The sequence below is a fragment of the Halichoerus grypus genome, chromosome 13, assembly GCF_964656455.1.
Source record: "Halichoerus grypus chromosome 13, mHalGry1.hap1.1, whole genome shotgun sequence".
NCBI lineage: Eukaryota > Metazoa > Chordata > Mammalia > Carnivora > Phocidae > Halichoerus > Halichoerus grypus.
In genome coordinates this window covers 64,621,951-64,646,694 of record NC_135724.1, presented here as the reverse complement: position 1 = coordinate 64,646,694, position 24,744 = coordinate 64,621,951, and the positions used below count along the sequence as shown (strand labels likewise).

At 48.0% G+C, this 24,744-nt stretch overlaps 1 protein-coding gene across 1 annotated transcript in view; it reads right to left on the bottom strand.

Moving 5' to 3' along the window:
- IMPA2 (inositol monophosphatase 2) overlaps positions 1-24,744 on the bottom strand; it is a 43,540-nt gene that overhangs the window by 739 nt on the left and 18,057 nt on the right. The window contains exons 3-7 of the mRNA XM_036121707.2: positions 19,007-19,111; positions 16,749-16,794; positions 14,451-14,559; positions 1,842-1,950; positions 951-1,102 (exon numbers count right to left, since the gene is read on the bottom strand). Of these exons, the coding sequence (XP_035977600.1) occupies positions 951-1,102; positions 1,842-1,950; positions 14,451-14,559; positions 16,749-16,794; positions 19,007-19,111 (521 nt within the window). The remainder of the gene's footprint in view (positions 1-950; positions 1,103-1,841; positions 1,951-14,450; positions 14,560-16,748; positions 16,795-19,006; positions 19,112-24,744) is intronic.

Here is a 24,744-nt window from a genome sequence, read left to right as displayed (position 1 = left end):
TGTCCCAGCAAGAGAGCGGTCGAGGCTGTGCTGGGGGAATGCAGGCTCAGGTCCAGCAATCGGGACCGAGGTTCACAGGATCAATTAGACCAGGACAGGGGAGAGTTCTCAAACGTCTGCTGCCTGGGTGGCACCGGGGACCCCATGTGATGGAAGTGCCAACCTACAGGACTGGGTGGGGCCTGTCTGAGCCGTAACCCAATGCAGGCTGGCTAACGAGTCGTGACTAAAAAGCTAGAGAATGGGATCTAAAAAGATCGACCCAGTCTCAGACCCCTTGTTCCTAAAAGTTTGACTAGGAAGGGTCTGCCTGAAGCTAAGCAGAGTTACGGGGGCAGAGACACTACAGGATTTGCCCCCAGGGGGTCAGTCACTGGGACATGAGGACCTTGAAGTTGAAGGACAGGTCACCTTTTGGGGTCCATTCCCCTAAAACCTCACAGGGTGCTGAGCAACAGGGTGTGGGGGTGCTAGCCTCCTCTTCATGGGTTGGCGAGCGTGATGCTTCTTTTGCCCATCTCATCGGATCTGGTGGGGTCAGAACGTGCACGCTAGAAAACGGTCAAGTGTACGCACGTGTACAGTGGTGGTGCTGCCACCGTGTGGCCTTATCCCGACCCTGGGGTCTCTCTCCCTGCCCCGAGGGGTAGCGTAGCGAAGCACAGAAGCTGAGAGGGCACTGGCCCACTGCTTTTCCAATGTCCTCACATGGTCTCTCACCAACAGATTTGGGGCGGGGGGGGGGGGCATTTGGTCTGGTAGTGTTACTGGCTCTAATCTGGGGGACGCTGGGTCTGGTGGCCTCACCTGGTTTAGCCTGGGGGACACTGGGTCTGGTGGTGTTACCAGGTCTAGACTGGGAGGACACTGGGTCTGGTGGGACACTGGGTCTGGTCTCTGCTGTCATTTCCCTGGGGATGGACAGCGGGCCGAGGGTCAGAGGGGCTCACCTGAAGTGTCCATCACAATGCCACCTGCCTCTCTAATGATGACTGTGGCAGCGGCCAGGTCCCAGCAGTGCAGGCCAAACTGGTAATAGGCGTCCGCGGCCCCCGAGGCCAGGTGGCAGAGCGCCAAGGTGGAGCTCCCGATCACTCGGACCCTGGAGGAGAGGGAAGGGGGCAAAGGCTCCCATGAGTGCCGCTGGGCCCAAGTCGGATGTCTCTTCAATAGCTGACGTCATCCAAAGTCACCCCCTTGCCGGGCATTCCCAGTCATTAAACATGAGCCATGGGGCTTCTCTAATAAGCTCTAGATTCAAGATCTGGGGTGCAGAGCAGCGCCACCCAAGAGAACTTCCTGTGAGGATAGAAATGTTCTGCACGGTGGGAGTTACTGGCCGCCGGTGGCTGCTGGGCACTTGAAATGTGACCACTGCAACTGAAGAACTCAAGTCTTAACTCTACGGCACTTTCCCTTAAATTTAAACCGCCTCGTGGGGCTAGTACCGCATAGACTAGAGAGGGTGGGAGGTGGGAGCAGATTCACTTGGACTTGGATTTACTTTTCCTGAATGTTTGCAGGAGTAATGTCATTTATGAAGGGCTCTAAGCCCACACACGATTCGCTGGTTGGGGGCCTTTAGGTCCGTCACTTGGCTTCTGGGAGCTGCTTGGAAAGGAACAAAGGTCTCCTGCCGGTTCCCTGAGAGCTGGCCGCACGAGGTACACCCCGGCCGCTGAAGCGTCATGTGGCTCCCCCGGCATCCGCGTGGGGCACGGGTGGGCCACCTCCCATCACGGGGGATCTTTTCCTCTCTCCCCGGGGAGCTGTGAGCAAGACTGTGTGTTTGGCACTTTCCTCTTTGGCCCCGGGGTGTTCCGGGAACTGAAAAGTCATACCCATGAGCTTTGGCGTGCAGTAACCTCTCCATGTTGCTCAGGAACAACTTCAGAGTGGCAGGGTCACGTTTGGGGCCGATTTCCGTTAGAACCAAGGCCTTGGAGATATCTGCAGTAGAAAGAATGCCCCGTGATCAGGAAAATCAAGTCTCGGTTCTAACTGAATAGTCAGGGTTCCCTCTGAAGCAAACCTCAAGTATCTGCCTCTCCTTCCCATTCACGAAAGTACCATCTGTTGAGAGGTTTACGCCATGAAGTTTTTCTGATAGCTGTGTTGAAACGGAAGGACATGGTGAAGAGCGGTCAACAAAACCCGCACCTGACTATTCCATCCTCACTCCTTTAAGGCTGCTTTCTGTTTCAGATTTCAGAGGGAGCAGATTCTCAGTTCTCTCTCTTTTCAGGGATAGTTAGCATTGAAGAACCTGGAAGAGTCAGGTGGCTAATGAAAATCACCATCATTCAGTCATAAATAAAAGCAAAATGACTCCAAACTGGGACTACCCAATGTTTGAAAGACAAAAAAGAAAAAAAAGCCTCATCAAGTACATCTGCCTTTAAAAACCTTTCTCTAGGGATGTCTGAGTGGTGCCGTTGGTTAAGCTTCTTACTCTTGGTTTTGACTCAGGTCTGATCTTGGTGTTGTGAGATTGAGCCCCATGTCGGTCTCCATGCTCAGTGTGGAGTCTGCTTGGGTTTCTCTCTCCCTCTCCCTCTGCCCCTCTCCGCTCTCTCTCTCTCAAATAAATAAATAAATCTTAAAAAAAAAAAAAACCAAACAAACCTTTCTCTAACTGCTACGATCACAAAGATAGAAATACCATCCCTGCAGAGAAAGCAACTTTTAAATAACAACTTTGGAAAGGGAGTTCTCAGGAGTAACCCCACTGGGCGTAAAGAAGGCCAACCCCGTGGCCTATGGCCACCTCGGCGGGGGGAGGGTGGCAGGGAGCTCAGGCCAAGCAGCTGGTTCTGGGGCGGGAGCAGGAAGCTGGCCCGAGGGTGCCAGGGGACGTGCCCGGGCCCCCTTCCCATGCCTGACTCACGGGTAGGCGGTCACAAGCAGTTTGTCTTTGCTTTGCTATAGGCCCAAACACAACCACATTTAGTCTGTCGTGTCTGGTCAGGCCTTCTGGCTGAGCACAGTCAGCCGCAGCAACGTATTCATATAACAGAACCAGGCCACTCCACGAACTGGAGGGGAAGCACACTCCGCAAGTTATGTCCCTCAATGGGTCCAATCCTACGTCGACACCTGCAAAGTCTCTCACTGAGGGGCCGGATAACGGTCCTCCTCTCAGAATCTATATCCATCTCCCCTTTTCTTAAATCAGAGGCTCTCATTGTCTACTTTAAACCACTTTGTGAAAATCGCTTGGCTCCACACCAGTTACCTGCCTAGGAGGCAAGGCCTGAGTCACTGCCTGCCACGCACAGCAGCACCAAAGCTGAGCTACTGACGTACCTCCCAGGTGTCCAGTGTGCATGTGAGGGGCTCTGGCCACGAGCGGCCGGGATCCCCGGGGACAGGCCACCGCCCAAGCTCCTGATTCTCTCTCTGGGCTGCACACTGAAAACATATTTTCCCAGGGGAGGGAAAGAAGACCTCTGTCGAAGAAAACGACATCAACGGAACCAGGGACAGCAAGTGCTTTAAATAAACACTCACTGAAGCAATGAGCACTTTCCTTCAAACACTAGCATTAAAGCAACATTGGTAAGAGTCTTCTTGTTCAGGTTGATTTGTTAAATTAGTAGCATTTTAAAAATTTATGAGAGGAATGTTGGAATTAAGTAGGATTTGGCTAGCTAGTGTAAGAATCTAATCACTAGGGATAACACTTTTGGTGGGGGGGGAATGAATTCTGAATGATAAATATTTTCTTCTGTTATAAACATTCTCGAAAGATAACATATTGAAATTTGGGGAGTGACTGTTAAATTAAAAAGGACGAGGTGTCCTAGAGGAGGCCGAGGAGGGAAACAAGTGAAGCAGCAGGGCATGTTGCCTGATCTTGCTTCTAATTTCCTTATCTAACTTCAAATCTTCCACACACACCCACACACAAACACTGTACTTTAAGAAGCAGTTCATTCTGTTACTTGCTGGTTTGATAACACAACGTATCAAGTACATCTTTCTCCACCATTCCATACTCGTGAGGGGCCGCATGCTGTTCCACTCAATGGAAGGACTGCCATTGGTTCAGCCACCCCCACAGATAAACATTCTCAACTCCTATTATTATAAACAACGCTGTCTCTTCTCCTTGTAGGCTTGCCTACCTATGTTGATAGTGTTTTCAGGATAGAAAGATAGAAGTGGGATTTCTGAGAGTACGCATATTTTAGATTTTGATAATTTTTCTCCAAATTGGCCCCCCCAGCTGTATCGTAGTACCATCGTCCCCTCCCCACTAAGGTATGATTCTGTACTATTATCAAGACCCTAACAGTATCCCTCACTCTGCAGTATATGCTTCAAGAGTGATTTTCTCAGAAAGCTAAGATCAAGAGGATAATCCCTACATATAAGGCATTTCCTGGCTCCAGGATCTCAGTCACCCTGGGAGGATATTAAGGAAGACACTGACAATTTCCTTCCAGGAACTAGAAAGCCAATTTCGATAGGGAGATAAGCACCTACTTTTAATCAGGTTCCTAAGAAGTGACTACTTGGATGTTATCTACTTACTGTGATGATCATTTTGCAATATATACACATGTTGAATCACGATGCTGTGCACCTGATACTACATAATCTAGATGGCAACTATACCGCATTAAAAAAATGTGACTACTCGTTCAGGCCAAGGCCTAGCCCAATCTGTCCTTATCGGAGGGCTGGGCTGGCTGCAGGCTGAGTGAAGAGAAAAGTCCCTGGAGGGCCAGCCCAGACAAGTAGATACCCCTACACGCAGGGCTGGTGCAAGAAGAGCAGAGGGTTTCAGACTAAGTGCCCACAAGGCTATTTCACAAAGGGAGACTAAGCAAAGTGTGGAAACAGTAGCTCCCATTTACCAAGCTCTTGGTCTCTCCAGACAGGCCAGTGCTAAGCACTTTCTACTTACGCCTCCATTCCTCTGTTCCATTTATGATACATTTATGATCCCATTCCTCCTTTGCCTTCACTACTGCACTGCCCTTGTTTCACAGATGGGGAAACCAAGCCTAAAGAAGTGATCTGCACGAGGTCATGCGGCCCTTAGGTGGTGAGGCCAGACTTAAACTCAAGCTGTCCAGTGATTATGTGAAAGAAAGGATTTCTTCCCATAGTTTTCAAATCTGTGAGGAAATATCTCTGTATCCAGTTCTTCCCTCTCCCGCTGCTATGTATCCATTCTTTCTCACTCTGGCCAATATTTTTTCCCAAATGAAATCAAGAACAAGGAAAAAGGAAGCCTGAGTGCTGCCACCTACAGGCAAAATGGTCTCTATGGTTTTATTTTGCTGCAGACAAAACAATCTTTATTTATCATCTTATGATTATTTCTAGCTACCCATAATCACTGATTTTTGCATTTTGTTATCCCTTATACTATATTTACCATAATATTTTAGCTCAATCAAATGCTAACAGATATATGTATCTTTTAAAGATTTATTCATTTTAGAGAGGAAGAGTGCAAACAAGCAGAGGGAGCGCAGAGGGAGAGGGAAAGAATCCCAAGTAGACTCCCCGCTGAGTGCAGAGCTGAGGCGGGGTGATCCCAGGACCCTGAGACCATGGCCTGAGCCGAAATCAAGAATCAGACGCTCAACCCACTGAGCCACCCAGGCGCCCCCCACCATGTACATATTTTTTAATTTAAAATATTCTGGGGGCGGGCGCCTGGGTGGCTCAGTCGTTAAGCGGCTGCCTTCGGCTCGGGTCGTGATCCCAGGGTCCTGGGATCGAGCCCCGCATCGGGCTCCCTGCTCGGCGGGAAGCCTGCTTCTCCCTCTCCCACTCCCCCTGCTTGTGTTCCCTCTCTCGCTGTGTCTTTCTCTCTCAAATAAATAAATAAAATCTTTAAAAAAAAAAAATCTGTAATTTCATGGGTATGTTTGTGGGGGGCGGTTATTGCTTAATGGGTAGAGAGTTTCATTTGGAGAGATAAAAATTTTGGAAACAGATGGTGGTGACGGTTGGAAGACACTGTAAATGTAATTAAAGCCACTAAATTACACATTTTATTTTTTTTAAGATTTTATTTATTTATTTATTTGAGAGAGAGAGAAAGAGAGAGAGAGAGAAACAGCATGAGAGGGGAGAGGGTCAGACAGAGAAGCAGGCTCCCCGCTGAGCTGGGAGCCCGATGCGGGGCTCGATCCCAGGACTCTGGGATCATGACCTGAGTCGAAGGCAGTTGCCTAACCAACTGAGCCACCCAGGCACACTAAATTACACATTTTATTTATTTTTTTAAAGATTTTATTTTATTTATTTGAAAGAGAGAGAGAACGCGAGAGAGGGAACACAAGCAGGAGAAGTGGGAGAGGGAGAAGCAGGCTTCCCGCTGAGCAGGGAGCCCGATGCGGGGCTTGATCCCAGGACCCTGGGATCATGACCTGAGCCGAAGGCAGACGCTTAACGACTGAGCCACCCAGGCGCACCCAAAATTACACATTTTAAATGACAAATTTTATGTTATATATATTTTGCCACAATAAAAAAAATCCAAAAATTTTGAAGTAGGACATCTCTGTATACTTTTTCAACAAACAGATTTTAGGATGAAAAAAATCGTCCATTAATAGACTTCCAACAGTTTGAAAACCCTTGTTCTGGCTGAGCAAGGTTAAAATACCCCAAGTATCAAAGAATAATGTTGTCTTAAGAGAAATTTTACAACTTAAAGGTAAGAGAAGACACCAAAATATGTACTCATGGAAAAGGAGTTGATCATGCTTTAACGTCTGGGAAACACCCCCTATGAACACAAACTGCTTTTGCTGAACACACAGCCCCCATGACGGCCCTTACACCAGTGGGTATTTTTACACACATGTCCTAATTCTTTCAGACTTCTTATAGACCATTAACAGCTACTCATATGAAAATAAAATTTAATTCGATTTAACTTAAAAACATAAGTACTAGAAAAAAAAAAACATAAGTACTAGACAGACGGAAGGTTGGTGGTTTGGTGGGGGCCAGGGGAGAGACAGAGTGTGGGGAAAAGGTGCTCAGTGGGCACAGGGTTAGAACTTGAAGCCCCAAGTGAATGTGCAGCATTGTGAATGCACTGATTACCAGTGAACGGCTCACTCTAAAATGGTTAATTTTAGGGGCACCTAGGTGGCTCAGTTGGTTAAGCGTCTGACCCTTGATTTTGGCTCAGGTCGTGATCTCCCGGTTGTGAGATTGGGCCCTGCATCGGGCTCCATGCTGGGCGTGGAGCCTGCTTTTAAGATTCTCTCTCTCCCTCTGCCCTCCCCTTCCCCCACACGCTCTCTCTCTCTAAAAATAAAATAAAATGGTTAATTTTATGGTATTTGACTTTCAGTTCAATATGTTATTTTAAAATATTTTAAAACTTGTTCTTAATAAACAAGTAATTTGAGGGAAAAAAAGTATTGTTTAGAATTCTGATGAAGAACTGGAAACCTCTATAACGGCCACATAGTTTTTAACTTCTCCAAATCCCCTCTGATAAAAACAGAACAACTACGAGAGCAAAAACGCAAAACTGCAGACACCATCTACGAAAGAAACTACATCTACAAAGTATATCCAAACCACAAAACAAAAGTGGGTGGAGGAAACCTCCAACGGCTACAAGACCACGTGTCATCAGGAGGAACAGAGAAGCACTGAGCATCTGCTGCACACGCCAGAACAGGAGAACCTTAAAATCACCAACAGCCACTCCCTGGAAACCAGCATGGGCCAATGTGAGAAGCTCACATGGAGAGGGGCCACGCACACCCCAGTTCATGAGTCCGTGGCACTAGGGTGCATGGTCAGGGCTGAAGGGAGGGAGCCACCAGCCCTATGATCTCTCATAACTGACTTCTAAGGACCTCTTAGGGGAAGAATACAGCACTGGACAGAAACACATGGGAGTAAACTCCAAATTCCAGAGCTAGAAAAAAATACCAAAAATGTCCCGAACTCGCCCCCACCCCCACTCTCCACAAGCTCCTCCCAATTTCAGTAATACAGATTTCAAGTAGAAATAAATAATTAAAAAGAATTATGGGTGGGGCGCCTGGGTGGCTCAGTCGTTAAGCATCTGCCTTCGGCTTGGGTCATGATCCCAGCGTCCTGGGATTGAGCCCCGTGTCAGGCTCCCTGCTCCACGGGAAGCCTCTTTCTCCCTTTCCCACTCCCCCTGCTTGTGTTCCTGCTCTCGCTGTGTCTCTCTCTGTCAAATAAATAAATAAAATCCTAAAAAAAAAAAAAAAAAGAATGATGGGTGAGTCTCACACACACTTACATGGGGAAAAAAAAAAAGAATAAGGAGAACAACAACATCTCTCCAGTCAATCAAGGATTGAAAGAAAGATTTGTCCACAAAACAGAAGTACTTTTATATAAAAGAAAGAAAGAAAGAAAGAAAGAATAAATACATTAAAAAATAGCCTAACTAGAAAGTGGAGGGGACAGAACTTAGGAAGACTTGGAAAAGAAAATATTTCAGAAAATAAGACTAAACTGAAGGAAAAAGAATAAATAAACAGAATAGATTGTGGGGCGCCTGGGTGGCTCAGTCGTTAAGCGTCTGCCTTCGGCTCAGGTCATGGTCCCAGGGTCCTGGGATCGAGCCCCGCATCGGGCTCCCTGCTCGGCGGGAAGCCTGCTTCTCCCTCTCCCACTCCCACTGCTTGTATTCCCTCTCTTGCTGTGTCTCTCTCTGTCAAATAAATAAATAAAATCTTTAAAAAAAAAAAAAAAAAAAAAAAAAAACAGAATAGATTGTGCTTTATAAGAAATGAAGGGCAAAAAAAAAAAAAAAAATTGGTGGAACTGGTAAAAAGGATTAAAGCGAAAGTGACAAATAGAAAAGATAAGCAGAGAAGATCCAACATCGGTATAATAGAAGACCCAGAAGACAAAAACAAAAGAATTTGGAAATGAACAAATACTAAAAACTGTAATTCAAGAAAATTCTTCTGAAAGTTAAAAAAAAAGTCTTGAAATTGAATACTGAAATGGTGTACCATGACACCTTTAAAAAAAAAAAAAAGAAGAAGAAAGAAATGGTGAGCCATGATGTGCCTAGGAAACTGAAAACAAAGAACACTGAGATATACTCTATTAAAATTACTGTACTCTAAAGAAAGAGAAAAAAAAAATCCTTTGGGTATTCAAGCAGAAAACTGAAGTCCCTTATAAGGGAAAGAAAATGAAACTGTCTTCAGACTTTTCAACAACAAGGTTATGCCAGAAGATGACTGAGACAACTTGACTGTCAACACAAGAAAATGTGAGCCATGTGTTTTATTACAAGAAGAATGGATTTCCAAGTATAAAGGCCACTGATAAGCTGTTATGGACACGTAAGAACACAGGGAAGGATTGTTATTATTATTCCCAGGAGGTCTTCCTGAGAGACCAATTGGAGGAAGTTCTCGGAGTGTGGTCCCTGAGCCTCTTTCAGGAATCTGTGACGTTAAACTAAGGTATTATTTGCCTTTTTCATGGTATTAACACTTGCGCAGAGTAGATAAAGCAAGGCAGGACACCCCGGTTCTGGTGGTCAATGCAGTCTTCTCTGCTACACTCACATTCTGGGGGAAAATGTGTCCGTTTTACTCCAGAATGAAGAAGCTGCAAATATTATGAATTGTATTAAGTCTTGAAGCCTAAGCACACGTCTTTTCAATATTCTGTGTGATGAGGTGGGAAGTACACATGGAGGGCTTAGATAAGCTATAGAGATTCAGAATTGGGTATTTGGAAGACATTTTCTTGAAAATGAAAGAAATGAGCCCATCACTTCAATTGCTAAGGTTGCCAATGATAAAATTCAAGCTTTCAAGTGGAAATTAGAATTTGGGAAGACTTGTATCTACCACCAAAAGCTTGACACCTTCCCAACACTTAAAGATTTCTCATAAGAGTGGTGATACTAATGAATATGACTTCTTAGCATTTTAAGATACAATAGGTCAACATTTAAAAGACCCTGAAAATCTCAGCGAACCCATATTTTCCAAATGACCAATGCATGATGTTACAAAGTCATCCATGAGCAAAAGATCCATTCAAAGTAGGAGACTGCCCAATGGATTTCACAGTCACAGGGTACAAAAAAATTCATTGATATGTCATTAGATTTCACACTGCAACTAACCTTTAAGAAACCACCCCACTTCTTGAGTTTGGGTGAGGCATCAAAGAAGAATATCCTCAATTATCTGAAAAGTCTGTTAAAATATTCCTCACTCGTCCCTTTTCCAACTATTAATCTGTGTAAGACCCGATCTTCTTCATACATCAAGATAATACATTACAACAGACTGAATATAGAAGCAGATATGAGAATTCAGTTGTCTTCTCTTAAGCCAGACATTATAAAGGGATTTGGAGAAAATGTAAAACAAGGCTACTCATGAAAAACTGTTTGGGAAAATATGGTTTCTCATTAAAAATATATATATATATTATTCATGTTAACATGTAATGAGTTGCTTATTTTAAAAGTTTCTGTTTAAGTTTCAAATGCATAAATACCAACAGGTAACTTACATAAATGAAAGCTCTTTGGAGGTCTTCAATAATTTTTTCATTAGTATAAATGTATTGGTCCTAAGATCAAAAAGTTTGAGAAATGCTGTACTGGTGAATGAGCTTGAGCTTCACACAACCAAAACGACTGGAGATACATCAACATAAAGGGCTGGTGGGGGGTAGTAAATCTAATTTATTTGTGGAACCAAGACTACCCACTAACCGATAATTCTAGGGTGAGAGCATCACACACGTGGCTGGTTGCCCTGCCAACCAACACACACACACAGCACAACCAACCAAAGGTGGAAAGGTAACGAGGAGAGGGTGTGACTAGTAGGATGAGCGAGCCAACTGCCTTGTCGTAACTGAGAGTAAAAGGCTATTGTGCTTTAATCATATACTGGAGTATATGAGGAGGGGGAGGAAGAGGTTACAAGCTAACTTAAATACTACTGAGAATAGGGAACCAAGAGACAGTAACCCAAAAAAGAGAGGACTAGGGATAGTACAGAAAAATTTTATATAAAGGAAATCATTGGAACAAAAATATAAACCTTTCTAAATACCAAAGTTATACCAAAACAGAGAATAAAAGCAAAAAGAAAGAAGAAAAAACCAGCTGCTTATTTAAAAAAAAATAAACATACACATACCTAAAATAAACAATGGAACAATAACCACTTCTTAGATGGTATTCCTCAGGGGGAGGAAGAGACTAGAGTAAAGGACAAGGACAGAAGCTAAACCTCTTCAAATATACTAGGTTTTATAGATTTGACTTTGGAACATGTACCTTTTATAATTATACATTATAAAACTATATAATATGTCATATAATTATATATAATACCTTATATAATTACAAAATAAAATCAATTTTTTAAAAACTAGTCCTCCTAAATTAAAAACAAAGTGAAACAACTGCATCTAAGTGATTATCCTCAGTTGGTGGCATAGGCAAAGGGAACAAAGAACCGCTTCAGAGATTCTCACAGCAGTCCAACTCCAGACCCTTGTGGGACATTCGCTAAGGACGGAAAGAACTCTCAAAGACAAGACAACACAAAACATCCTTCCCACTGCTTTGGGTAGTGGTTTGTCGTTAGTAGGCCAGTATTTTTATTTAGAATCTATAACTGGTGTATGTTGTGGGATAAAGAGGAAAAGTGATTGTGTGACATTACCGAATTTATCATTCCTGGTGTCACTGCGCATGCGGGTTCCAGCACAGGGAGAGGAGACATAGAGTTAGGTAGAGAGACTTGTCGTCATGAATATGAACTGAAAACACCAGTATGAACTCATAATGTTTTTTATATTTAAAGACAACTTCCTAGCTCTGTCCACTGAGAAGACCTAGCAACAAAGACTGACCCAAGAGCCACAAGGAGCCCTGAGAACTCAGGGTGGGGCCTTGAAGGGCTGTTTCCCACAGGATGAGACAACTGGGTACTTAATGACTTTAGGAGTAAGTGATAATTTTTAGAGGGGTGTGTCATTGGTATTGTGATTATGCATTTCAAAGAATCATGTATGTTATAGAGATACATATTGAAATACTGACTAGAAAGTGACACTAAGTCTGGGATTTGTATCAGGGACTCGCTGGGGGTGGTGGGAACTGGGTGGCGCTATCAGGGTCGGCCTTGAGTTGACAATATTGGACACATGGCGAGTCACGAGGGTTGACTGTACTTTGTCTACCTTATACATGTTTGAAATTCTGCATGGTGGGATGTGAAGAAAAAGCTTCTAACTGAAATTCTGGCCTCAATTGAATCCTCTACCCCACCCAGTGTAGTTCTGTTTGCTTTTTACTTTGTAAGTGGAAGCCTCCTGGAAAGGTGTAAAAGGAGTAAGGAGAGGAGATAGAAGGATCGGTGGTGGGTGTCCTGTTTCCTCCAGGAACATGTCGTAACCTTAGCAATGGGCGTTAAAGATCTCGTGCAAAGACTGAAGTTTCTTCTTTGATAACGACTCTCACCTTTGGGTACCACGTACCGGGGACTTTACTGAGCACTTTCCCTCGTAGAACTGCATTTAGTCCTCAGTTCCCATCACGTCACCCCGCCCAGCACGTGAGGACGAAGGTTCGGGAGGCTAACTGACAGCTCACAGCACTGCAGGGGGGGCAGAACCGGGACTGCAGCCAGGTCTGCACGACACCTAACGACTGTGCCGCAGGGTGCGCTCTGTCCTCTCCATAGAAACCTCCTCACCCCGCAAGTACTAAACGACCAGCGCCGAAAACAGCACATCAGCCTCTTTTTAGAATTTTTAAAAACTGAGCTCCAGAACAGGGGCGGTTTTAGACAGGCGGGAGCCCCGGCTGTGCTGCAGAAGGGGTTTGGGGCAGGGTCTGCGCGGGACCAGAGGGCCTACGACGGGCCAGGTGTAGAGGTGATCCCAAGGTCCTGCCCACGTGGGGCCGAGAGCCCTCTGAGGACGTGAAGTTGTCAGGCGTGACCGAGCCACACAGGCAGCCGAGCAGGAAGCCAAGTGTGTGTGAATGGAGCTGAGTGTTCTAACCGAATGGAATACAGAGCAAAGCTCACGTAAGCGTGTTTAATGACATGCTTCCTCACTACTGACTTACAGTTTGGCCTGAGTGGTTACCTCTTGGCATGTGTACCTACAATTAATGCTACTTTTTGTACAGCCAAACAAAACATTTCTGGGAGAGGGATGGAGGCTGTTCTGGAATCTCTCTGGGACTCAGAAGCAGTAACTGGTTCTCGTGTCCTGCTGGTCCCACCTCTGTCTGAAGGCTCATGTGATCTTCCCCTTCCCCTGGGCATGCGCGTGACTCTCAGGGGCCCCTGGGGGAGCCTCCTTGGTTTCCCCGCGGGGCCGGACTGCCGGCTCTAGGCACACAGGGCTCCTGTCCTCCCACCCACCCAGGGCCCCTTGATTGGCGATGCTCTCGCCAGACCACAGATCACAGCTGGAGAACTTACTCTCCTCACTCACTGAGGGGCAGCTGGAGGGCAAGGACACACCATACTCCTCTCACTGCCTCTGAGGCCATCTAGACACACAGGTATCATCCAGGGAGGAAGACAACGCAGAAAAGAAAAGGAAGAATGAAGAAAGGGGGAGCACGCCTCATGATGTCCTGCTGCGGAAATGTGCAAGTGAGAGGTTCGCAGCAACTGTGCTTAATACCTTTTTAGACCCAAACATGGACACGAGGGAGCTTTCAAAGTCTCTCCTCATCTAGCTGCTTCGAGGCTAGGGCTCGTCTTTGACTTCTCCCCCCTACAGTACGGTACCTGTCCCACAATGCGAAAAAATATCACTGACATCATCGGTGTGAAAGAAAGGCCCAAAAGACGCCGAGAAACCTAAGCTGGCGTATTGTTACCGATACACAGTTATACGCAGTTTGACATAACCACAGTCGCTTTATAGAAGCTACTGGATATCCTTGAGGTTCTGGTTTAGGAATAACGCTGTGGTGTGTGGAAACATCACTTATTTACACGACTCATTCCCATGGCCACCCATCTTATGGAAACTGAGCCTGTGGCAGTCCATCCACACCCAGGGGGCCACAGACTGCATCTGGGTGACGTCGCCCCGGGGACGTCGGGATGACCGATGTCTACCTGGACGCTCTGAGGGCCCAAGCACGCTTCGGACTCTGCCCTTGTCCTTGGATTGCTAGAGACCAAACCATACTGGTGACTGGGTTTCTCTGAGCATGAAAGCTGAAATATTCGAGGGTAAAACAGAACGAGACTATTTAAAGCTCCTGGCCACATCCACAAAAACATGAAGACCCAGAACTGGCTGGCTTTCCAGATCCTCAGGGACGCAATGTCCCTAAAGAAATTGAACCCTCAGCAGGGGAGTTCCAGCACCGTCTCCCAGGATGGTGATTTTGGCATTTTCCATTCACACTTCTCACTCTGAAAGGAGCTGAGACGAGCCGCGTGAAGCCCCACCTGTCTCCCCGGAGACCCGGAGTCGCTGGCCGTTGCAGAAGGCGCCCCGGCCCCTCCGGCCCGTGTACAGCCGCTCCTCTGTGCAGTGGTAAATCACTCCAAATTCAAGCTGCGGGGTGCAGGGGCAGGACGGAAAACAAACGTGCTTCACTAATTTGACAGAGACAGTAACAGTAATTCAAAGGGGAAGGATTCTAGGTGTTATGACCAATGTGATGGAAACTACCTTTCAAAAGGGAGTTGGAAAAAAAATTAGTGCCTCGGTTCAAAACCGGATATGAAAGCAAACTGCCTTTAAAAATGTATTAAAACAAATACAGCTTTATTAAAAATTAACCTCATAGGGCGCCTGGGTGGCTCAGTTGTTAAGCGTCTGCCTTCGGCTCAGGTCATGATCCCAGGGTCCTGGGATCGAGTCCCACATCGGGCTCCCTGCTCAGCGGGAAGCCTGCTTCTCCCTCTCCCACTCCCTCTGCTTGTGTTCCTGCTCTCGCTATCTCTCCCTCTGTCAAATAAATAAATAAAATCTTTAGAAAAAAAAAATTAACCTCATAATCAAACATTAGTAACTGGAAGTTACTGAAAAAGCTTAACTCTTCAGAAAGGCCTCTGTTTTGGGGGGTGGGGGCTGGGGAAGGCTACTTGTGACTAACGCACCCCCATAGAAACCCTCAAAGTTGCTGACGTGTGAAGAATTAAGAATACACCTGTGAAGCCTATGGACTCGGACTCCAGGATGGCCAAGCAGGAGAGGTGATTCACCGAGGAGGGGCGCGGCGCTGAGCCGGCGGCGCCAAACCACTGCCACGCTGCGTATAGCAGGTGACAAACGCCTCAGAAAGCAGCCTCCCGGTCGCAAACAGTAAAAAGAAGAGGCGAGCATGGAAAAAAACGCTGCCTTACACTCCTGTGCTTTGTTTCTTTCCTCCACCGACTCGTCACTATTCGGGGTTAACAGGGGCAAGTGTGTGTGGTCTGGGGGTTGGCCATGTTTTCGTCTCGCTGGAAAATGGAGAGAGACCCGGGCCTAGTCTCTGGGGAAGAGTCTCGGCTGGCCTGGGGTGAGCTCGACCACAGTGGAATGGACTCCCTGACAATGCAGGAAAAGGGTTTATTTCTGGGGAGGATCATTCAGTCAGCTTTCCAGCAACACTTAACTATCTTCCCTCCTTCCCACCACCCTGGCTTTAAGGGGGTTTCCAAATCAGAGTTGTCCTAGAACCATGCGGGCCTCTAGACCCTGTGCCCCCAGGGTGGTCGGGTGTGTGGCCTTTGCTAGCAGGAGAAAAGGGTGAGGAAGGCTGGAATGCGCCCCTTGACGAGAGCCCTCCACTACACGCCCGGCCCACCTGCACGCACTCACACCAGGCCCATCGGAGCTGCAGGCCTCGCCTCCAGAGACCTTGCCCGCCCACCGCAGTTTTGTCCTCCCCACCCAGCTACAGACATGCCGTCATGAGTGTCACCCTCTGAGCTTATAGCTCAACCTCCTACTTGGTCTCAATGACACCGAACAGAGAAACAAGTGAGCATGTAACTCCTTAACCAGATTTTGATATTAAAATTCTTATGTATCTTCACCTTCACCTTTTATGCAGGTATAAACATCCCTGGGTCTCCACGCCAGGGCAATCACTGCTAGTGTTGAGGATGAAGACGAGAAAACAGTGCCTAGTGGAGGGCTGCTTTTGGAAAACACTGAACCCCCAGTCCTATTTAAATGTAACTATGGTGACTGCACAGAAGTGAAGTCTTTCCTCAGCATTGCTGCTTAAATTGATTAATGCCCTTGATGTGGGTCTCATGCTGTCGCTTAGCTCCAAGGGTGATGGGAACCCTGAGGCAGCCGTGTTCTCAGGCTAACAGCTACGGAAAGATGGAGAAGAACTAATGAAAGACAGGGATTAAAAATGTCCTCCAAAAATAGGAGTTTCTTCTGTGTGGGACTAGATCACACGCCCCAGGGGTCAGAGGGGGACTAACGTGGAGTATTTGCTCAGAACTTTCCTTTCCATGCTTCTTTAGTAGCATCACAGAAAGACCATGGGGGAAACAAGGGCCTGCCACCACGGGGGTGGGCTGGCCATGGAGCCCCAAACCCACACACCCCCAAACCAGTGTTCCTTTGTTTACTTTCCCGGATCTGAAAAACACATGCTTGGATTTACTAGTCATGACTAAGGCACATGACAAAGACAAAAAAACAGGAGTATGGGGACCAAATCCGAAAAGGACGATACTAAGCCAGGCCCAAGGGGTTTAGGACCACCGGCCTGGGGGAACCCATCCACCACGTACCTCTTGGTCTACAGCAAATCCAATGCTCACTGCCACGGTGGGAAATCTGCAAAGAAAAACAGAATGGTTTACACTCTAGAACGTAAACGGTCTCATGCAAACTCTTAGGAGCCTCTGTGTGGCTACGCAACATTGTCATTGGAGGTGCAGAAGGACCTTTCTACAGTGCGGGTGGGCTTGTTCATTTTAAATTCCCTCCCACAATTTCACTAACTGCTTCCAAGACAAACAGGCTTAGCGGTGTGTAAGACAGCTGACCCTGAAAGAAGTATTCTGAAAGTCGTGTACGACTGCTGTAATTCAACAATGACCATCAAGTACCCAACCGAGAGGGATTGTAATGATCAGCTGTCCGGTTTTCAGAGACATAAAGGGACAGCAGAGACCTCCAAAAAGGCCAGACCCATGTCCCCGGTAAGGTGAGGAGGGGCCCCCAGGAGGCGGTATCATAGCCTCCCCGCAGAGGCCGGATCTGGGTGACAACACCCCCCACCCCGTCTCCTGAGTGAGCTCCCAAGCGGCCAACTGCAGGCCTAGGCCATCGGAGGTGGGCTGTGACGTCGCAGATTGCCTGCTGTACCTCTTCCAGATAATCTGTCTTTTATGTGAAGATCAGCAGAGCTTACCAGCAAGTAGGAAGGACGAGCCGGGTACTTGTAACCTACAGGAAAACTATGAAACCAGTCCTCCGCAGAGGTAAGCCTGCACTGAGGCTGCGGCGGCCGGCACGGTCATCGGGTGCTTGGCTCCCCGAGCAAACACACCACACGCCAGGCTCCACTTTAGTCCCTGGGAAAGCTCTCGCCCCCACCTGCTTCAGCCCTGACGCTGCCGGACGCAAGAATGAACAGACTGCCTGAGCTGCAGCGGGCAAAGGTTTCTGATGTCTTTAGGCCACAAGGATCGCTACACTGTGGCCCTTCAAGGTGTTCTGGAAGCTGAGGGCCACCGGGGCCCACAAGAGGCCCTCTCGTGGCTGTGCAGGTTTCACCGCATGACACGGCTCAGCCCCCCCGTCCCCATTACCAGCACAGCAATGACAAGTGAGACAGAAGAACGGGAGCTTCACTCAGAGAAACACACCTATGAGGGGAGACCTGAGGCTGCACCGAATTCCTGCCCAGGGTGGGGGGGTGTGTGTGTCACGCTTTAGTTCACATTAGTCTGTTGACGCTGTGGCGGTCACCAGATGGCACTATTCCATTGCCTCAAAAGGCAACGTGTGGGCATGACCGACTAAATTCTCAAGATAACCCACGTTAAGAAAAGGGTGATGATTAACACGATAGATCAGGATGACTTTACCTACTTACAAATAAACACACTATTGATGCAAAACACAGAGCACAGCACCGGGAACGAAGCCCCCCTAGTCCGGCTGTGCTCCTACTTTTTCACTCTATATAAGGAAACGGAGTGTTTCCTGCTCATCTGGGGAGGGGGCTCTCAGAGTGGGGTTCTGCACTGCTGGTGTCCCTGTGTGCTGAGAAATGCACATGCAGGGATACCTGGCCTGGAAGGGCCCGGGGAGGGGCCCGGAACCTGTGCCAACCAGCTCTCCAGGAGGCCCCACATGTGTTCGTGTCGGAGAACCAACCATCTGTGGAAACCAGGTCACCTTCGGTGCCCTTGTGTCCTTGGACAGCTCCAACAGCCCCCGCACCGGTCAGAGCTTCTGGAGTCGAGGCCGCGTCCCTATCACCTCCCTGAGCTGCGGCTCGCCTCCCCTCCCCCCGAGGGCCTCTCTGACCTCTCTGAAACCTCCTGCTTTTTGGCTGTTATTTGCTCAGTCAGACTAGGCCTGGCCCGCTGCCAGTGGGTTCCTCATTCCCTCCTCATGACTGCATGAGGCTTACTCTCACCTCCACGGGCAGCTCTGGAACGCCAGCCCTCGGGTGCTGCTGTCTACACCCGGGCTCCTGAGGCTGCTGGGCTGCACATGCTTGTTTCATAGCCCTGCTCGTTTCTCCAGGGGCTTCCTTAAGGGGTCCTTGTTAATTCAACCCAACATTTTAAAGATGACAAACACAACAGTTTTAAACAAATGAGTATCTCCTACATGCTGAGAGTATCTCACAAAAGGAAAACCTCATTTTAAAAAAGATCAATACATGACCACCTTTTTAATGAGACTATCAACCTACTAGAGGTTTGTTTATATACTCCTGCCTCAAAGAATGCTGCTTTGGAAAAGACAAAGTCTTAGAGAAGAGGACAGGTTAAGGGCCAGAATAGGGGCGACCCATGCTGATGCTCACCTGTGCACAAAGTTGCAGGTGCCGTCAATGGGGTCGACGATCCAGGTGGGGCTGGGGGTGAGCACACACTTGGCCCCGGCGGCTGCAGACTCTTCCGCAATGAACCTGTGGTGGGCAGGGGCTCAGCCTGAGAAAACTCGCCAAGAACTCAAGACAAAGCGCTTCAAACTGCTTCTGGTCCCATCAAAGACAAAGCAGACACAGTAGAGATTTCATTATGGCTTCTCTGGGTCAAACAGAGGCAGAGTCTGTAAAGGATCATCTGCTTTTTGATCTGTCTGCTAGCCTACTTACTCAGCAGGATTTAGAAAACATGAAGTGACACCTCAATGTAGGAGTTTTGGGAAAGCATCGGGACATGTGAGTGGGCCAGGGGGACAAATATGAGAATGAAGAACGCTGGGAAACAGACCTTATAACGCAAAGCTAAACTCTGCTCTAATTTTAGTCTGGAGGAGAAAAGGCCAAAGACAAATGATAGAGCACGAGGAACACTGGCCAGGGAGCAGAGCCCAGACTCGGGCGTGAGCTCTCCCACCAGTGGTGCTGTGGCTGGCGTGGACTGAAGCTGGACCCGAGGCACTGAATGTCCCCTACAGCTGACACCTCCCAGGTCTGTCCCCAGCCTGGCCTCCTCTGAACTGAAGACGAGGTGACAACTGTACCCGCCCACCATCCGGGCTCAGCAGGAGCTGCCATATCTCCTGAGGCCCTTTCCACCCTGGTATCTGGCCTAGGAGCCCCTCGGTGGGCCACACCTTCTCCTTCATGCTCTGGTACCCCCCAGCCTGTAGGAACGCACCAGCCCAGGACTCAGGCTGCATACTGTCCTGCACCAGCGAGAGTGGCCCCTGTTCCCGGCCCCTGCCTTTACAATTAGTCCTCTGTAGACAAGCGCTCTTGGAACCATCCTCACTTGAGCAGGCTATTTCCCGTTAGGAACCCAAACAAGCAAAACACATCCCGATCGAAAGCTTACTCAACAGGGCTTGGCACACTGACTGCTTGGCCCATGTCTCTGTCACGTAACAAACCCAGGTCCACCAAGAGTGGGGCCTTCGCCCCGTGTACTGCCTTGTCACCAGGGCCTGGTCCACGGCAGGTGCTGAGCAACCATGTGTTCTATGCGTGAATACAAGGCCTCGTGGAGAGCTTTCTAGCAGGTTCTCATGCTATGTCCAGTCTATACTGGAGAAAAAGGAGGCCTGAAGACAGTATGTTTGTCCTGAGAAGGATACATGAGTCCTGCTCATTTATCTGTCCTCCTGTGGCATCTGGTGTGTCGTCAGTTGTGGTCATCAGGCAGCTGCTTGGCCCCTCCTGCTCAGCTTCAAAGCGCTCCCGGAAACCACTTTCTCTAGAGGAACCAGGTGTCCTAAGATGTGGCAACAACGAACTTGCAGATGAGATGGACATTATACTGTCAATAAGAACACTGAGCTGGAAACCTCTAACTGCTCCGCCCCAACGAGCTACTGGTTCAAACTATTTAAATAATTTAAATTAACGAACTATTTAAATAATTGAAATTAAATGCAATTTCAAAAAACTAAGAAGTTCTTTACTCTCACTAGCTGCATCTCAAGTGCTGTCCTCAACTGCAACACTGAGAAAGAAGAACCAGTGCATTCTGATGTCACTGCTCGTCCCCCCAGCACCGTCACATGCCCCGTAACTCATCTGGGACCACCCCTTTCCATTTCACGGACTATGAAAGTCACGCCGTCCACACACACACAGAGTTGTCTACCCCCTCTCTCTGATAAAGGATCTGAAATCAGTCCGTGTGTGGGAGGAGTGAACATGTATCATTCTCCGGTTATGTGTTTCCACCGCCCCAGCTGCTGCCCCTGGAGAAACCCCCGCAGGAGACGCAGAGCACTAGGGCCGGGCAGCACCGACGAAGGCGCCTGAGAAATCCATCCCCTGAAAAACAGCTGCAGTGCAGAGAAAGCTTGGACCAGCAGCCCGAGCCCAGAAGCTTACAATTTAGGGATGCATGCTCCTGGTCCCCTCCTCCTGCTGGGAACTGTGCCCCTCCCCTCATTCCCCTCCGTGGAGTTTTGGGTCATCTGGATCATGTGATCCAGGCAGGCAGGTCTACACCGCAGACACGGTGTCAGGAAAGACATGAAATTGGAGGAGCCAAGCTGGGCAGGCTGTGACTCCTGACCATGGTGGGGAGGCAGGTGACGAACATGCAGAATCACTGATGATTATGCGTGGCATGAGCTCTGCCAAGTTTTCTTAGCCAAAGACTTAAGGAACTACATCTCTTTTCAATGTCTTCTTCTATAGCTATATGATTTTCCTCCCATGCAATGGCTTGTGATTATGTTTCCAAAGAAAAGGGTCCACACCCTAAGAACACACACATATAGGGATCAAGTGCCAAATCTTAAACTGGGCACAAGGTTGATAAAGCAGTGAGACAACTTACTAGTAGGTCAAGATAGAAATGGAAGTGACTCACATCCAAAGATAAATTCCTAGGAACTGAGGAGGAATGTGGAAATTTCTTCCTTTTTAAACCTGATTTAAGTGGGAAGCTGGTACCTACTAGAGTTGTGGGGTCTCACTGAAGGAAGAGGGAAGAGCATCTCTGCAGGGCTGGCAGCGGACGTGCCCGTCAGGGAGCACAGCCCGTGGCGCACCGGTGGGGCTTCTCAGGACGCGCAGGGCCCGGAGCGCGGCTGGCTCACTAGCAGAGCAGGTGGGACGGACGCGGTCTACAGGGTCACCAAGCAGCATGTTCAAAGCAGCACCCACAATGCTCCTGTTGACACAGCTTTTGTCCTGCACAGCATTTCTGGTAGGGTAGGAAGCACTCAAAGGAACCACACCGAGCCCTGGACTTTCCCAGCAGTGGATTCATGCCCAAGAGTTCTTGTCTCTACTCAGCTGCCCAAGTCAACAGAGGGGGAAGGAACGTCCGTCACCTCGCTATTTGCTTCGCACCTGTGGGTGACACTTTTGGGCAGGGCCTTGGCCCGTGTCCCCTCCTCTGAGGCACCAAAAATACCTCCCTGGTATGTGAGGAGGGATGTAGTTTATTCACTGAAACCTGACTGTCTTCATGTGGGAAGCGGAGAAAACATTCTTCAGCTCTCTGCAGAGGGAGTGGGGAAATCAACTTGGACAGACGGAGATGTGAAATAACAGAGACCTTAATAAAAGCATTTGGACAGCTACATAAAATCCATAACATAAATAGAAAAAAAACAAGCCATGTGCCTAAATTTAGGGAGCTCAAGGGCCTTTTCATAAGCCTATCTAACATACAAGAGGAAAGCAGCAACTGGGGTAAGGTTCAAAGCTTGGTAACAAGTTAGAATGATATCTTTTTGCATAATTTAACTACTTTTTTTTTCCTTAGAGTCCTAACAAACCCTTATAATTTTTTTTCCCCCTCTAAACCCTTATAATTTTTTTTTTAAAGATTTTATTTATTTATTTGATAGAGAGAGACACAGCGAGAGAGGGAACACAAGCAGGGGGAGTGGAAGACGGAGAAACAGGCTTCCCGCCAAACAGGGAGCCCGACGCGGGGCTCGATCCCAGGACCCTGGGATCGTGACCTGAGCCGAAGGCAGACGCTTAACGACTGAGCCACTCAGGCGCCCCTAAACCCTTATAAATTTGACGGCCAAGTGTGTTTAGGCCTTTTTTCCCTGGTTGGTTTGTTTATTCTGTGACAAGGTCAGGGTCACCCTTCGGTTCACTAGGGAGCCAATTAATGCTCTGAGGCCTGGCCACCATTGCAGCAGGCTCCGTGGCCTGATGACATGAGTGCCCGGTGCAGAACAGTGCGAAAGTGGCGGAAAGCAAGCATTAGCCGGTGGTGGCTAGGAACATATTTTTTCCAAGTCCAGGGCACACAGGGCACGCCACAGGGCCTGGGAGTCACCACGATGGACAAGGCCGCGTCCTGCTGAGGGGAGCCCAGACCGGGACAGAGGAGGCAGCTGGGTGTACTGAGCGGCTGGGCTGCTCTCCCCCCTCTGCCTGCGCTAACCCAGACAAAAGGGACACGGACAGGGTGTATATAAATATGGTTCAGTGATGCTACTGAATTATTTCCAAAGTTGCAGAACTTGGACCTGATTCAAAATCATCAACTAAAAACAGGTTTAGGCACCCCACAAAGGCAGGCCTGGATGGAGACTGAGCTAATGTGGTCAATGCCAATACTGCGCTTTAACTGTCAACCTCAACCTGCTGGTTTGCTTTCTGTCATTACCACCGTATGATGACCTTGGCTAGGTGCCTCGGTCCTAGATGAGGAGGCTGAGACCCTGAGAACGGGTGATGGGGGATTTTCCAAAGCTGCGGGCAGTAGCAAGTTTAAATCTTAGAGTTCTTTGGTACTCCTATCTTCCAGATCGGGGACACAGACTTTGGATTTCAGAAATGAGTACAATAAAATAATAAAACAGGGAGCCTATACCAGGTTGTTGTTTATTTTATTAAAAAAACAGTTGCACTCTTGGGGCGCCTGGGTGGCTCAGTCAGTTGGGCGGCTGCCTTCGGCTCGGGTCGTGGTCCCAGGGTCCTGGGATCGAGCCCCGCATCGGGCTCCCTGCTCGGCAGGGAGCCTGCTTCTCCCTCTCCCTCTGTCTGCCGCTCTGCCTGCTTGTGCTCTCTCTCTATCTCTATTAAATAAATAAAAAATAAAAAATAAAAAATAAAAAAAAACAGTTGCACTCTTTAATAGTTTCATAAACAACTAGAAATGGGGACCAGCATAAGCTCAAAATAACAGGGAGTCCTTCCTAAAAAAAGACGATAGGCCAGTTTATGCTAACTTATTGTTCTGAATGCAGAAAAATTACAATACGCTACTTTACTATGTGTATGCAATGTTTTCTCATTGCAAATATATCAATTTGTCTATGATCTAAAATACAATTAAATGCTCCCAAATTCTTCTGAATCCTAGTCATTGGCAAAAAACAAAAAAAAACCCACTCCACACTTGGCATAGATATGTTGAGAAATGATTTCATCTACCTAAGTTTTCTAGGCAAACCGAGCAGAGTACAAGGACATCCAGGCTTCCCCGAGTCCTGGTATTGCCCTCAGAGCTGAGAAGCAAGTGGCTAAGAGCCAGAGGTGACCATGGGGCAGCCACATCTCATCCATCCCAGCCTGGCCAGTATGAGCTGGAGGCGCTTTGGGAACTGCTACTCTAAATCATGGATTCCTGGTCAGGTGTGTGTATCTGCTTCTCCCAGGGCTTTTTCAGAGAAGGAGGCCTGGCATTAGCAGGTTGGAGAAGCCCACGTGGGCCTGGCACACACCCTAGGTAGGGTCCACTGCTCTGGGTCAATGGTTTTCTAGGGGGGCTTCCGAGTTTGGCGATCCCCTGGCGACCCCGGGCTGCAGGGCAGAGCGGGGGTGGGGGTGGCTGGTGGGGGGGCCTGGGCAGGTATGATCACTCATATAACACACTGACTTTTATCCGGGGATATGCAGCAATGAATATTTAAATACACCTTGTACAAATGGAATCCATGCCCCATACTGACACAAGAGTGGACCCAAACCACTTAGCAACTGCTGCCAAGACATGCAGCACGTATGTAATTCCAGAATTGGGGTTCTCAGGAGTAATCTAACTGAAACCTTCCAGAAGCCTGATAAATATGTCTAGTCTTGCAGTGACCTCCAGGCCTTTACCAGGACCCCACAGAGCCGAGCCAGCCCTCACTTCTGCCACAGACACCTGGGCCAATACC